Here is a 14,079-nt window from a genome sequence, read left to right on the forward strand (position 1 = left end):
TGTATAGCTTGCACCGGCTTCACACACGACAATGCTACTTCCAACTATTGATAAGGGGCCAAAGTTGTGAATCCATCTTTTGGATTTTTGATCCAACACAGAACTCTGCTACACCGGTCTTTGATGATTTCAATGAGACCCAGCTTTCTCTTAAGGCTATGTATGATGTTCTAACTTGTGGCACCAATAAATTGGCAGCCTGCGGAGATTGTTGTCAGGCATTAAAAGATGCCACATGTGAGGACTGTTTGATCATCCAGAATGAAAAGTTAAGTCTGGAGGTTGTTAAATCCCTTTGACAGCTTCCCAAGACTTGTATGTATGTGTGTACATGAGTGCACGTAAGGAAACTGTACCCCAAGGCAGACTGGTTCCACCATCTGTCCTTGCCGTGTCCTATGATTTCCCTGTGTAATTCAGACAAATGTCAGACTATGGGCAAGGGATGTGATTTGACAAACTGCTCCAGACATTCTCAGTTCAAACTCCCCCCGATACCCCTGATGAGCCCTTGGTTTTCTTTTTCTGTTATTAAGGGAATTAACACTTGAAACTTCACGCTGCATTTTAATTCAAAAGGAATTTTTCCCATGTGACGGAGACATCAGAAATGACATATAGTCAAGCACAAAATGTATTTACGGAAACATGTGCAGATTGACGGCCCCAGAAGCTACATTACTGATTTATACTTTCAGTTCAACTGGAGACATGACGCTGGTTTTACTGTGTACACTAATTTGTGTCATTTTTGTGTGTTGGCAGTATAAGGGACAGGCCAACCTTCATGTGTTTGAGGACTGGTGTGGCTCCTCTATAGCCCAACTCAGAAAGAACCTGCACTTCCCTCTTTATCCTCATGTAAGTATTACATTTGATACGTAAAATGTCAAAGAATGAATGTTACATCAGTGGCAGCTGGTGGTGGAAGCAGAGTGTGACGCATTAAACCATGAACCTGAGAAAAACTATTGTTCTCAATTTAGTTGATTGTAAATTATTTTTTATCAATTTTTTTTGTAAAAATGTCAGTGGTTCCCACATGCAGCTCTTTGGATATATGAATTTGTTGCTTTTTCTTTCAATCTTTCTTTCAATCCCCGAGGGACACGGTCGAACGCCTTCTCCAAGTCCACAAAACACATGTAGACCAGTTGGGCGAACTCCCATGCACCCTCCAGGATCCTGCTGAGGGTATAGAGCTGGTCTACTGTTCCATGGCCAGGACGAAAACCACACTGCACCTCCTGAATCCGAGATTCGATTATCCGGCGGATCCTCCTCTCCAGTACCCCCGAATAGACCTTACCAGGGAGGCTGAGGAGTGTGATCCCCCTATAGTTGGAACACGCCCTCCTGTCCCCATTTTTAAAGAGGGGGACCACCACCCCGATCTGACCAGTCCAGAGGCACTGCCACGCGATGCTGCAGAGGCATGTCAACCAAGACAGCCCTACAACATCCAGAGCCTTGAGGAAGTCAGGACGAACCTGACCACCGAGCTCCCCTACTCTGCTTCCTCATCGGGAGGCGTGTCTGTAGGATTGAGGAGGCCCTCGAAGTATTCCCCCCACCGACTCATGACGTCCCTAGTTGAGTCAGCAGAGTCCCACCCTCACCATACACGGTGTTGACGGTGCACCACTTCCCCCCCCTGAGCCGCCGGATGGTGGACCAGAAACTCTTCGAGGCTGTCCGGAAATCATTCTCCACGGCCTCCCCGAACTCCTCCCAAGCCCGAGTTTTTGCTGTGGCCTGTGGCCTGTCGGTACCCATCAGCTGCTTCCAGAGTCCCACTGGCCAAAAAGCCTGATAGGACTCATTCTTCAGCTTGACGGCTTTCCTCACCACTGGTGTCCACCAGCGGGTTCGGGGATTGCCGCCACGACAGGCACCGACCACCTTACGGCCACAGCTCCGGTCGGCAGCCTCAACAATGGAGGCACGGAACATGGCCCATTCGGGCTCAATGTCCCCCACCTCCCCCGGGACATGGTTGAAGCTCTGCCGGAGGTGGGAGTTGAAACTCCTCCTTACAGGGGATTCCGCCAGACGTTCCCAGCAGACCCTCACAATACGTTTGGGCCTGCCAGGTCTGACCGGCTTCCTCCCCCACCAGCGGAGCCAACTCACCACCAGGTGGTGATCAGTTGACAGCTCCGCCCCTCTCTTCACCCGAGTGTCCAGGACATACGGCCGCAAGTCCGACGATACAACCACAAAGTCGATCATCGAGCTGCGGCCTAGGGTGTCCTGGTGCCAAGTGCACATATGGACACCCTTATGCCTGAACATGGTGTTCGTTATGGACAGTCCGTGACGAGCACAGAAGTCCAATAACAAAGCACCACTCTGATTCAGATCGGGGGGGGCGTTCCTCCCAATCACGGGAGGACGAGGGAGTCTCCTGGAGGAGCACTCTCCTGTGCCTCCTCCAGGGACTCCAAAAAGTGTGGGTACTCTGAACTGCTGTTCGGTGCATAAGCACAAACAACAGTCAGGACACGTAACCCCAACCTAAGGCGGAGGGAGGCTACCCTCTAGTCCACTGGGGTAAACCCAAATGTACAGGCGCACAGCCGGGGGGCAATAAGTATGCCCACACCTGCTCTACGCCTCTCACCACGAGCAACTCCAGAGTGGAAGAGAGTCGAACCCCTCTCGAGGAGGCTGGTTCCGGAGCCCAAGCCATGCGTCGAGTTGAGTCCGACTATATCTAGCCGGAACCGCTCAGCCTCGCGCACCAGCTCAGGCTCCTTCCCCAGCAGAGAGGTGACGTTCCACGTCCCAAGAGCCAGCTTCAGTAGCCGAGGATCAGACCGCCAAGGTGTCCGCCTTCAGCTGCCACCCAGCTCACATTGCACCCGACCCCAATGGCCCCTCCCGATGGGTGTTGAGCCTGTCGGAAGGGGGACCCACGTCATTTCTTCGGGCTGTGCCTGACTGAGCCCCATGGGCACAGACCCGCCCACCAGGCGCTCGCCGGCGGGCCCCACCCCTGGGCCTGGCTCCAGGGGGAGGCCCCGGTGACCCGCGTCCGGGCGAAGGAACGTGTTGTCCAACAATATTCTACATCATTCTTATTAATATTGTTAAAAGCATATTCAAAAAAAGCAGTTCAATGCACAGAAAGAGTAAAGTGATAACAGTAAATGCTAGGATGGTGAGCTATTAATTTAAATTTCACCAGTTGGTTGAAAACTTCATCACTGGCTGACTTTAATATTTCGAGCCTAATCATAAGAATGTCCACCACTCTTATTTATCTTCATAGTTTGCAGACATGGAGAAATAAAGCAGACTTTATGATTCACACATATCCTAATGAGAGTAAAAGCAGTTAGGTTGTTTTTATATAGGACACAATAAGTGTTGCATATGTATGATGAATGTTTTTTTGTTTGTTTGTTTTCATTGTAGACAAGGACCACAGTGAAGAAGCTGGCAGTGGCTCCAAAATGGAAGAACTATGGCCTCAGAATATTTGGCTTCCTTCACCCTTTCAGAGATGGTAACTAGCTCATTTGTCAGTTAGTCCCTGATCTGAGGCTGAAGACCTTGGAGCATGTGTCCTTTATTAGAGCAGACAATTTCAATTGCTTTCTTAATCCAAGCCCCTCAAAGCCACTAATGTAGTGGATGTTCACATTTTTATTAAGGCTGAATGCCAGTATCTCCCAGCTAAATCTAATTGCAGCCCCCTCATGGTCCTACCCTAAAAGCCAGTTGCCATGGGAACTGAAAAGCCTTAATGCCCAAGTGCCCTCACACAAATTGCAGAATTGAAGTTATTAATTAGATTACTTTTCATTTTAGACTCTCATATAGCTTTCACTGGTTGCATGGCTCTTTCTAGACGATGGCTTAAAGGTCATTCCATCCAGAGTATGAGCTGTAACAAGTGCCCTTCACCTATATAATTTAGGTCCTTCCAAATACAAGTACAAACAAAATGTGACTGAGTAAATTTGAACATTTATTATGCAGTTTGTGATATTTTTTGTAAAGTTTCTAAATACTGTAATATTTTGTCTGCTTCTACTATATACAAATGAATCTACAATATAATGTATATTACTGCCACACACAAGAAATGCTCATTTCCTTGCTTGATGTTTACAAACATCAACATAGTGATAATTCGGAAACAGGGTTTTGTTTTTATACCATTTCTATTTACAAATTTAGAATCTAACCCTGAACTTTTAAGTTGAGTAGCATATCATGGAAAAAAATAGTCTTTAGTTTCAAAACAGCTGAACGCCGTTGGCAAAGTTAACTTTCAGGAGATTCGTTCTGACACGATGATTGCAAAAAAGGCTAACATCAGTGAAGCTCTGATACCAAGGTTCATCACTGCAGTAGCTTAATAAAAAGCAGGGCTTATTTTTGATCCTCTGGAGGTGGTCATATTAATGTGTGGATGTGTATATTTCTATGAAATCATTGCAGCAACAGCAGCAGCAAACTATACCCACTACAAACCTTATTTCCTAATTAAATGATAGTGTGGTAGAATCTAAATATTTGTTATATTATGTGAATATGTATTAAATATAAATAAATAATGAGTATATTAAGTGACCTGATGGGGACAGGTCACAGCTGGCACCTGAAGATGACTATATAGATAATACAAATGAGAAATGTATGTTTTATTTATGGACTTTGGAGCAAATATGTGTCCACAATGTGTACATTTTGAATATGAGGATAAAGATGGCTGAACCTGCAATGACATCATGAAAGTGATAACGTTTATATAGGTGGATCTTGCATAGAAATGAAAATCTAGCTAGGACTTGATCTTTTTTTCCTGGTGCAATTTTCTTAAACTGCATCCAGATGTGAGTTTTGATAATGAGTGTGTGAATAAGCAAGTTGAACTCAGGTGCGGCAGAATCTGCAAACAAACTCGGGGTTTCAAGCAGCAGGGGAAGGTCAGCGGAGAGCTGAGCTTAGGGCAAACTGGTTTTACGTAGGTCCTTGGATCATGTTTGTTTAATAGAACTGTCAACTTATTCACACTCCAAAAGATTCCACTTTAAACATCAAATAGATTTTATGGTTGCTTTTTCTTTGTTTTTTTTGTTTTTGCTCTTTCTGCTTTAAATCTATTCTCAAGTGTTCTTTTTCATTCACACAGTTGTTGCAAGGGCTGATAGGAAATTCAGCTGCAGTAAAACCTTTCATATCACTGTAACCAAATATGTCATTTCTGACTATTACCGAGACTGTCTGGGCATCAAATTTATGATGCACATTTTGCACGTGGGAATCTATTTTTTGAGGTCAGGCCCTGTCTGATTATACTTACCGGGGATCATATTCTGGTGACGCTTCTTCCACTAACACACACTTTTATCATGTTCTCCCTGCTCCAGGTGATTTCCAGTTCTCGGTTTCGTCTGATGATAATTCTGAGTTCTGGCTGAGTCCTGATGAGAGCCCTCTCAACGCCAGACTGCTGGTTTATGTAGGACAGGTAAGCGCTCAGCTGTGCTGCTGTCTTGTATATATTCTAACCACAAAGAGGCTCACTGCACTTTAAATATACAGGGTCTATGCATTGTGTATTGGTTTATATTGACAGAAAATTCATTAAATACATGTTTTGAAGCCTTTGACTGCTGTTCCTAGTTAGCATTGCTAAGCAACAAGTTTTACTGCTGGAAGAACCTGCATCCCCTGGAGCCTACGTCACTTTGAACTTCTCAATGTCATGACTTAAATAGCAAAGTGTATACCTCTGCAAAAGCTTTTACAGCATGACGTGTACAGGTAAGCCCAAGTCTCATAATTACAGACTTTATTATCTGTTATGATATTCACCCAGAAGCTGCCTGATTAATCTGCATTGTGTCTAACGGATTATCGTTCTCTCATAGGCATCTAGGCTACAATGACAGATTTGATATGGGGAAGTTTTTTTCTAGAAATATAGTTTTTTTATGGGGTTGTATTAGCACTGAGCACTGACCAGCCAACAGCATAAGTCTTTATTTCTGCTGTAGCTCAACAGGAGGTACAGTGAATGGTTTGATCTCGTCTCTCTTTTGTACTCACACGTTCACCTCATGCCACTACACCAATGCTGAGGCTATCCCTCACCCCCGACACACAGCTCAGAATAGAGGAGGCTTAAATCCTCCTGTAGAACATCTTGTGAAAAATAGTTTTCCTTCTCCATCTATCCTTGAAGCACCCTCTGCCTTCGATTGAATAAAAGTCAAACTGTTCTGCTGCTGCCTTCACTAATACAGTTTTCTTAGAGAGACCTTTTGAAAAATTTAAAAGGAAGGATGCATGAGGTTGCCAATTGTTTAAACTGTGCCATACCAGTGCTCTGAGCAAGTGTGTGTTGAGAGCAAAGTTCCAGCTATGGTGTCATCTGTATTCTAACAGGATGTGAGATGTCAGCAGGTTCCATGGGAGCTGAGATTAATTAGTTGGCAGCGAATATTGATGTGACATTTAGGGCTGGAGAAATATCATCTAGGTAATGGCGGAGGAGCAGTGGTGTGGCCAGGAATCATTCATTTTGCCAGTGGCTGACAGACAAGTATCACTGGCATCTCTGTCTCCAGGGGCACATGGGGCGTCGTGAATTAAAATCTAAATTTCTACTCTTTTGCTCAGTATGTGACCCATATGTTTGCATGAGACATGATCTGATGGAAGGGCAAAAAAGTTTTGTCATGAGAATAAAGATATATTTTCTTATTCTAAATGGTCTTTTTTTTTGGGGGGGGGGGGGGTAGCTATATACAGAAATAGCTACAGAACTTCTATAGGTTGATATTTTATTTCAATATTATACTTATGTCTTTGCACGTCATTATCATTATTTATATTAGATGATTGAACATATGAAATGTAGGGTTGGTCTTAGGTAGGGTCTTTAGTTGTCACTTTTACAGTTTTGATTATGATAAGATATTTACCGTGAACTTTCCTTTAAATGTATTCTACAAATTAAAACAATGACAAACAATCATTTTAATGTGACATGGACTGGAATGTAAAAGGAATCCAATTTGGTTTGATAAGTTACAGAGGAAAATGTAATCTCTTGAAACTAATGAGAATATTCTTGTCGGTTTGTATAGATTTTTTTATGTTAACTCATACTGATGGCTTGACTCTTCTATTCCTGTTCTACTCATGGCCTGACTCACTTCTCAAAAGGTACACATATAGTCAACGCTTGTTTCTCTATTTTGGTTGTCACAAGTGTGTCATTCTTGTTAGGGAACTTTCTATAAATGGAATGTGCTTCTATGAGACATTTAACTATGACAGGCTGGAAAGTAGGCGAGCTGAAGCATTTCCGTGATGTTTCCATGGCGACTTCTGTCAGCGTTTTGTGTTGAGTTTATGTATGGTCTAGCAAGTTTGACTGAAATGTCCCAGTTCGACACCTAAATTAGAAAATGATGTCATCTGGGGAAGTACTATCTATTGTAAGTTGTAATGCTTGTTCCCATGCAGCTGATTTCAAATATACCATAACAAATATTTTTGATATACGGTAAGAAGGCAAAATAGACCTGGAGTCATGCTTATTTTTTCTGTTAAGTGGAGCTTACTCTGGTCAGCTTGTCTTAGTGGAATTGCATATTAAGAACACTGTCCATTGTTTCCGCTGGGACGCTATCTGTTCACATACAAATTAACTTGATGTGATTGAGCACCATCCATTGTCCTGCTTTGCCATTATTTATATTTTGTTTCCTAAGATAACCTGTAATGAGATTTTTCTTTAACCAGAATGTGCATGCAGATTCCACAGTTTCACACAGAACCACACCAGGGCTACACTCATTCTGAAATATTAATCAAGATTATTTCTGGTTCGAACCTTCTGGTTTCCATGTTCTCCCTATGCATGTGTTGGTGTTCTTCTGCTGATCCGATATCCTCCTAAAATCCAAAGAAATAGACGTTAGGTTAAGTGGTGACTCTAAACAGGCTGCAAGTTGTCTGCCTCTTTGTGGTAACCCTGTAATGGATTTGCATCCTGCATCTCGTCCGAGTTCAGCCCTCAAGAGAATGGATGGTGTAGGAAGAAACACTTGTTCAAGTTTTTGTTTGTGCTCATGAAGCCGTGTAGTACGTGTCTGTTTGTACAGACACATGCTGGAAGTGTCATTTTTGCTATGATACCTAATCTGTCTTGTTGGCAAAGCAGATGCAAAAGACAGATGCAGTAGCAATCGAAACTGGGACAAGGAGGTGTGATCAGTATAAGTGACTCAGAAGCAAAACTATGCTTATCCTCCAAAAAAATCAAACGTAAACTGACTGAGAGAAGTCTGTGAATGCCAGTTATGCCATTTCACACAAAACAACGGTTTAAAAGTTTATTTTTTTTATAACTGAATACACCCAGTAAAACTTTTAATCTGAATACCTGGTGCTCTGAAAGCTACAAAAACATAAAGACATGTCATGTCACTCTGTTCTTCCGGCTGTGTTGGACAACACTTTCTGATAAAAAACACACTCTGATATTGTTAAGCTAGTTCATTATTTTTAACTGGGTTGTGGATGTCTGCCCTGAACAAATAGGAGTGAGCTTCCAGTTGTCATGCTGTCAGGTAAAGTCAGCCAATCTTGTCTTTTTTTGACCACGATTGTTACTGTCAGTTTTTTTGTGAGATGTTATGGTAAATGTATGTTATTGTGAAAAAATAAGTGAGACGTGCCAACTCTTGCAGCCCTGCGCAGCATCACTGAAAATAAGCTGGTGCACCCAAACATTGAATGCCAACAGTGCTGGTCAGCGCCGGAGCTGATAAATTCCTGTGAGTCATCGGAGAGTCGTATTTGATCAGCAGAAAAAAATAAACCATATTGTGTTGCTTTTTTACATGTTATTAGAAGACTTTCATTTTAAAATCATGTGCTTTTGTAAAACAAATTGTTCATGACTGAAAGAGTTCATTTACTCTGATGTTTCGGAGAAGGAGAAGCACAGGGCACATTAAAATAAATGATGACTGAAATCGTTTTCATTGCTTAGTGTGATGTTTAAGCAGAATAAATCCACTATTAATGCTTTAAGTAAATGCTCTAGTTCTCCTACAACAACAACTTTTCGTAAATCCCCATTAGATATGTCAAACCTCCCACACATCCAATTATCCCTGTTTGAAAGGCATGGGTGGGAAAGACAATGGATGATCTCACAGTGAAAATTTTGAACCTAGGTTTAAAGTTTAAAGTGAGATAGGTGATCCCTCACAGTCATTAGTCTGTCTGTCTCTGTGTTGTAGTTACATTGCTGTGCACAGAACAGTGAATTCTGCAGATAATGCAACTTTGACAGAAATAAAAGCAGACATGAAGGCAATTGTGATGGATTACTGTAGCTCATCGTAGTTATTTACAACTTGATTTCATGCCAAATTCTAATGAAAATCATTGGCTGCCTTGAAGAAGGGTAAAACACATCGATCAAAGGGACTCATCCTTCTTGATGGCTTCACGTTCTTTAGACTTTAGTGTCAGTCTGTTTTTCTACAGTCATGCTTTTTATAAATGTTTTTGCTTCTGATAGCTGAAAGAATTAAAAACAGTCATGTTGCTCTTGATACTTATGATTGATACTTAAATTATGCTTGTGTTGCCTTTGCTGCTGTTTAAAGCAAATGACTTATTAACCTTAAACTAAATTATTCACAAAATATCAGGATGAAAGATGTCTTTCACAGGCGCCATTCTGAATACTCATGGCAGGAAAAGCTCTGGCTGGAGGCCTAAGTTGAGCTTGGAGCAAGCGAATGAAGAAACTGATGACATTAATGATGATGTTCTTTTTGAGTGTAACATCTAAGGTCCTCAGACTGAAACATCTTAATGAAATGCAATCATAATTAATGTTGTTTGTTCCATCTACACACATCGCGTCATGTCATGACTTGGTTTTACAAAGTGTCTGATGTGTGTAGTCAGTCAGACACGGATTGCTGTTTGACTCTGCACTGTTGGACTGGGTTGTGGAAAAAATGTGAACATATTTTCCAAACCTGCTGTGATCCTCCGGTTTGCTTGTGTCACTCCAGCATGATCGGTCAGTATGTAAGTATGATTCTTGTAGTATGTTTTTCTATGTTGCAAACAATTAATTTTTCTAAAATATCCTGCAACAGATCTCTATTGTGGATTCTTCCAGAAGCCATCCTTTCCCTTATAATGTGGTTGCAGGCTTTTCAAGTTACAATAAAATAATCATTCATTACATTTTTTTGTGCTCCAGCAGGAAAAAATGCTTCTGTGTCAGAAAAAAAACATAAGTAAGGGGTCTTATATCACAGGTCAGCTGTTTTTCTATTACTTCTCTCTTTATACATAGGGAGAAAAAAACTAAATTGTGAAAGAAAATCACTTTGACAGACGTAGGTACAATGTCTCCACAGCTCCACTGCACACTCATATTTCTTTTGTCTCTCAAACCTGTTATTTGCCTCCCATTGTTTCAGGGCCAATGGCCATCTGAAATTAGGTTTTTTTTTTTTTTTTTTCAAGGTTCCTAGCCATGTGGATTAGGTTCACATAGGGACAGGCTAGATGAAAAAAAGTATTAGACTAAGGTTTCTTTACATCTCGGTTCCTTCGTTGCTTTAAGTTGTTTGCCATGGTCCCTCTCTCTTGTTCTTGTTTTTAGAGTAATCTTTGTGACAAGATATGGCAACATGAGATTATCAGGCGTAATATGAGGAGTGTTTTTGTCTCTCTGTCAGTTGCCCCCTTTGACTTTGTGGTCACTTGCCTTTTGATTTATCTTCTGCCCACTGTGGTGAGGAGATGACTCATCCTTCAGTGTGAATGCATGAATGTGTGCAACAATGTAAAACAAATGCCAATTACCAGGGAGCTGAGTTTATACATATGTTATTCTTATAGCAGTGTATTTTATCAGTGTCTTCCTTCACGTTAACTTTTTACAGTTTAATGTTAATTAATAAAAAGCCCATATTCAAGCAAAGAAATACTGAAAAGTTGTTTCACTGGGGATTACTTTCTGTTTAAATGCATTTTATCATTCAAGGGGTTGTTGTAACTGATAAAGATATTCAGTGCTCCAAGAACAGGTCCCAGTGTTATTCCATACCTAAAGAGATAAAGAGATGAAAATGTGATACTCACATGAAAGATTTGAGCTTACTAGCATTAAAATGGACTTACAACACATACAAAATCCAACCACATTACTCACAATGTTTAAGGAAAGCGGTAGAACTACTCCAATGTAGTTCGTGCAGTTGTTTCAATATAATTTTAACCATATTTTGTATTAAATTACATAAATATTTGCATAATTTATTTATGCTGTGGTTTTTTTTGCATTTGCAACTGCTGAAATTACAAATCCCCCCTTTTGCTTTTGTCCTGAACGATGTGAAGGAGTGCTGAGGCGATGCATTCATTTGGCAGTCACCACCACACACTGACTTGACCTTACTTAAGGCCAAGATGCAGTTTTCAGAGCTTACATAACAAAAACGTCATGGGTATACTTCCTGAATCCCAGACAAAAATCAGCATTGCCAAACTTAAACAAACATATAATGCTCCACTCCACGTTTAAAAGCTACATGCTTTTACTTGTGAGAAATGCAGAACTATAAGTAAGTACTCAGCAGCGAAGAGCAAACTCAAATATAAAATTACTTTTGTATACAAAAAGCAAAGGTTTTTGCATTCCCACTGGGTTTTTAATTTTTTTATTTACTTGGTTAATTTTTGGCCTGTGAATGGCAGGTATTTCCACGCAATAAATTTTGTATGGTTATTTGTTGTGCTTTTACGACAAATAATATATTAATTGATAAGCTGATCAATGTGTATACATAAGTATTTTCCTTAAATTAATTAAGTTTACAATTTGTCCATTAAACATATTTGTTCAATGGATAGCTTTTCTTTTCTTCAGTTTATTCTGGTGTGAAGTAATTGTTGAGGTCGATTTTAAAGGCATGCTGCAACATAGAATAAATGTTTGAATATGTGTTTGAAAGAAGCATTTTTATGATTAACCTGAACCAAAGGTACTCCTGCTCATATGCTCATCTCTCCTTCAATGATTACCCTCCTCACCTTATTCTAGAAATGTTTTCTGTCAGTGGTTTTTTCCTCTGTGCTGGGGCGGAAATATTTGAAGATAGTTTTACGGTGGAAATGTACCAGAGCCACAGCATGCTGTGGGCTTCAGAATGAAAGCACAGTAGTACATATTGTATCCTCCTCCTCCTAAGCCAACTGCCTCACAGAGAGGCTCAGAGGCTGTCGCACTGCCAGGGTCCTGGTTGGTTTTGGACGGACATTACTGCCTGTTCTTCCCAGTCACTCTCGTCTCATGCCAGCAAGCACGTTGAAATGTGTCCTTGTATAATTGCCATTCCTGGGTGTGTGTGTGCATTGTAGGTGTGCTTCACTGCTTGTGCATCTCTCAGTGAATACCCTGTGGTACCCAGCTTGAGGATCAGCAGTTATTTACATGCTGAAAGGCTCTTGTGATCTATCGCCACCACATGGCACAATGTCTTCTGACCATTTTCAAAACCAGAAGTGTGTCCAGAGCAAACAATTGAAGGCACTCCCACTGTGATCTTAGCTGTATTCTTTCATTATGGATCAGCAGCAGCAGGGGCCCTAATTAGTTGTGTTAGCTTGCTGAGGAAATGAATGGGCACTGATTCGACCACAGGGCCTAAACCAGACTCCCAGTGGTTCAGATGAGCTTGCTTCTTAGAGTCACTGTTGGCAGGGATTCCCTCTGTCTCATTTTCTGTCTGTTTGTAGTCATTAGTTCTCATCTACTTTGTCCATCCAAACTTGCCAGCTGATGAATCCCCCCAATGCTGCGGGGCATATTAGCGTGTTTCTTCAATTATTCTCAATTTCTATTGCTATCATAACCAAGGGAACACTCAGGATCTTACAGCATATTCATCAATTGACCATTTATTTTTCTGAATTAAAATTAGTTGCTGAGGTCCACCTAAGTTCTAATAGTAATTTGCAACCCATGTTTCACATTTTCTAATGCAGGTTTGTTTTTTTCATCACCCCGTCTCTGACTTTTGTCACCTGTCTCTTGTGTTGCAGCTGGGTACTGAGTGGACTGCTCCAGGCGAGTTCAGCAAGTTCAGGTCCCAATCCTCCAAGTCTGTGCAGTAAGTACCTGTAACAACAGCTCACAAGTCTAAACAGCGCATTTATTTCACTTCTGTGCAGACAAAAATACAGGTATCCACCGGAGCTCTCCGATGGCAGATCTTGTGGTGTCTCTCTGGTAGTGTGTGCCAATCATGCTCTGTGTTTGTTCACAGTCAAAAGCTTCTTTTATAATAATGAATTCAAATCCTTGGTTTCAAAAGGTTCTTACAGCCGGTATACATGAGGAAATGGATGCCTCAGGAGTTCTTAAGACACAAAAAATTAGAACCCTTTGTATATATATCTCCTGCTCATGTTTTAAAATGTGTCATGTGTCGTTATACGACAAGAAAAGAAGTACTGTGTGCAAGAACGTTTTACAGTGTTGGAAGATTAAGGGGGACTGTGCGCTGGGAGAGGCCACCTATCTTGTTAGTTTAACCTTAGATGCTGAAGAAGGGCTACTATTTTGACCATTTCTATCTTCTGTGTGAACCTGTATTTACAAAACAAATAATTCTTACAAGACGTTATGATATTAACTACACTGTACTCATCTAACAAAGATAGTGATAGGAGGAAACTACAAGAATGTTTCGTGACCTTGTGTGGCTAATGATTTTGTAGTAGAAAGCATAAATAGCAGAAGTATCATTTTAGAACTCAGACCACCCTGTGTCAGCTTTGTGAAATGTTGCGCAGATTTGTCTCCTTGCTACAAGATTCCACCTTTTTGTTAACTGATTCCAGCGACTCTGAGTCTCATTGGGAGAACTTTCTTAACATCATGTAACCAGATGTTCCAGATGGTTTGTTAAATACAACCATATGGGAAGTCGTCCTTTGGAACAGTTTGGAAGATGACAGGCACATTTAAAAAAAAATAATTGAAAGACAGTTGAATTAAACATCTGC

General features: G+C 41.2%; 1 protein-coding gene across 2 annotated transcripts in view; it reads left to right on the forward strand.

Moving 5' to 3' along the window:
- b4galnt4a (beta-1,4-N-acetyl-galactosaminyl transferase 4a) overlaps nucleotides 1-14,079 on the forward strand; it is a 143,524-nt gene that overhangs the window by 90,244 nt on the left and 39,201 nt on the right. For both annotated transcript variants that reach the window (XM_075469518.1, XM_075469516.1), the window contains exons 4-7: nucleotides 766-861; nucleotides 3,421-3,511; nucleotides 5,385-5,485; nucleotides 13,114-13,181. In XM_075469518.1, the coding sequence (XP_075325633.1) occupies nucleotides 766-861; nucleotides 3,421-3,511; nucleotides 5,385-5,485; nucleotides 13,114-13,181 (356 nt within the window). The remainder of the gene's footprint in view (nucleotides 1-765; nucleotides 862-3,420; nucleotides 3,512-5,384; nucleotides 5,486-13,113; nucleotides 13,182-14,079) is intronic.

Source organism: Odontesthes bonariensis, chromosome 7 (genome assembly GCF_027942865.1).
Source record: "Odontesthes bonariensis isolate fOdoBon6 chromosome 7, fOdoBon6.hap1, whole genome shotgun sequence".
NCBI classification, from domain to species: domain Eukaryota; kingdom Metazoa; phylum Chordata; class Actinopteri; order Atheriniformes; family Atherinopsidae; genus Odontesthes; species Odontesthes bonariensis.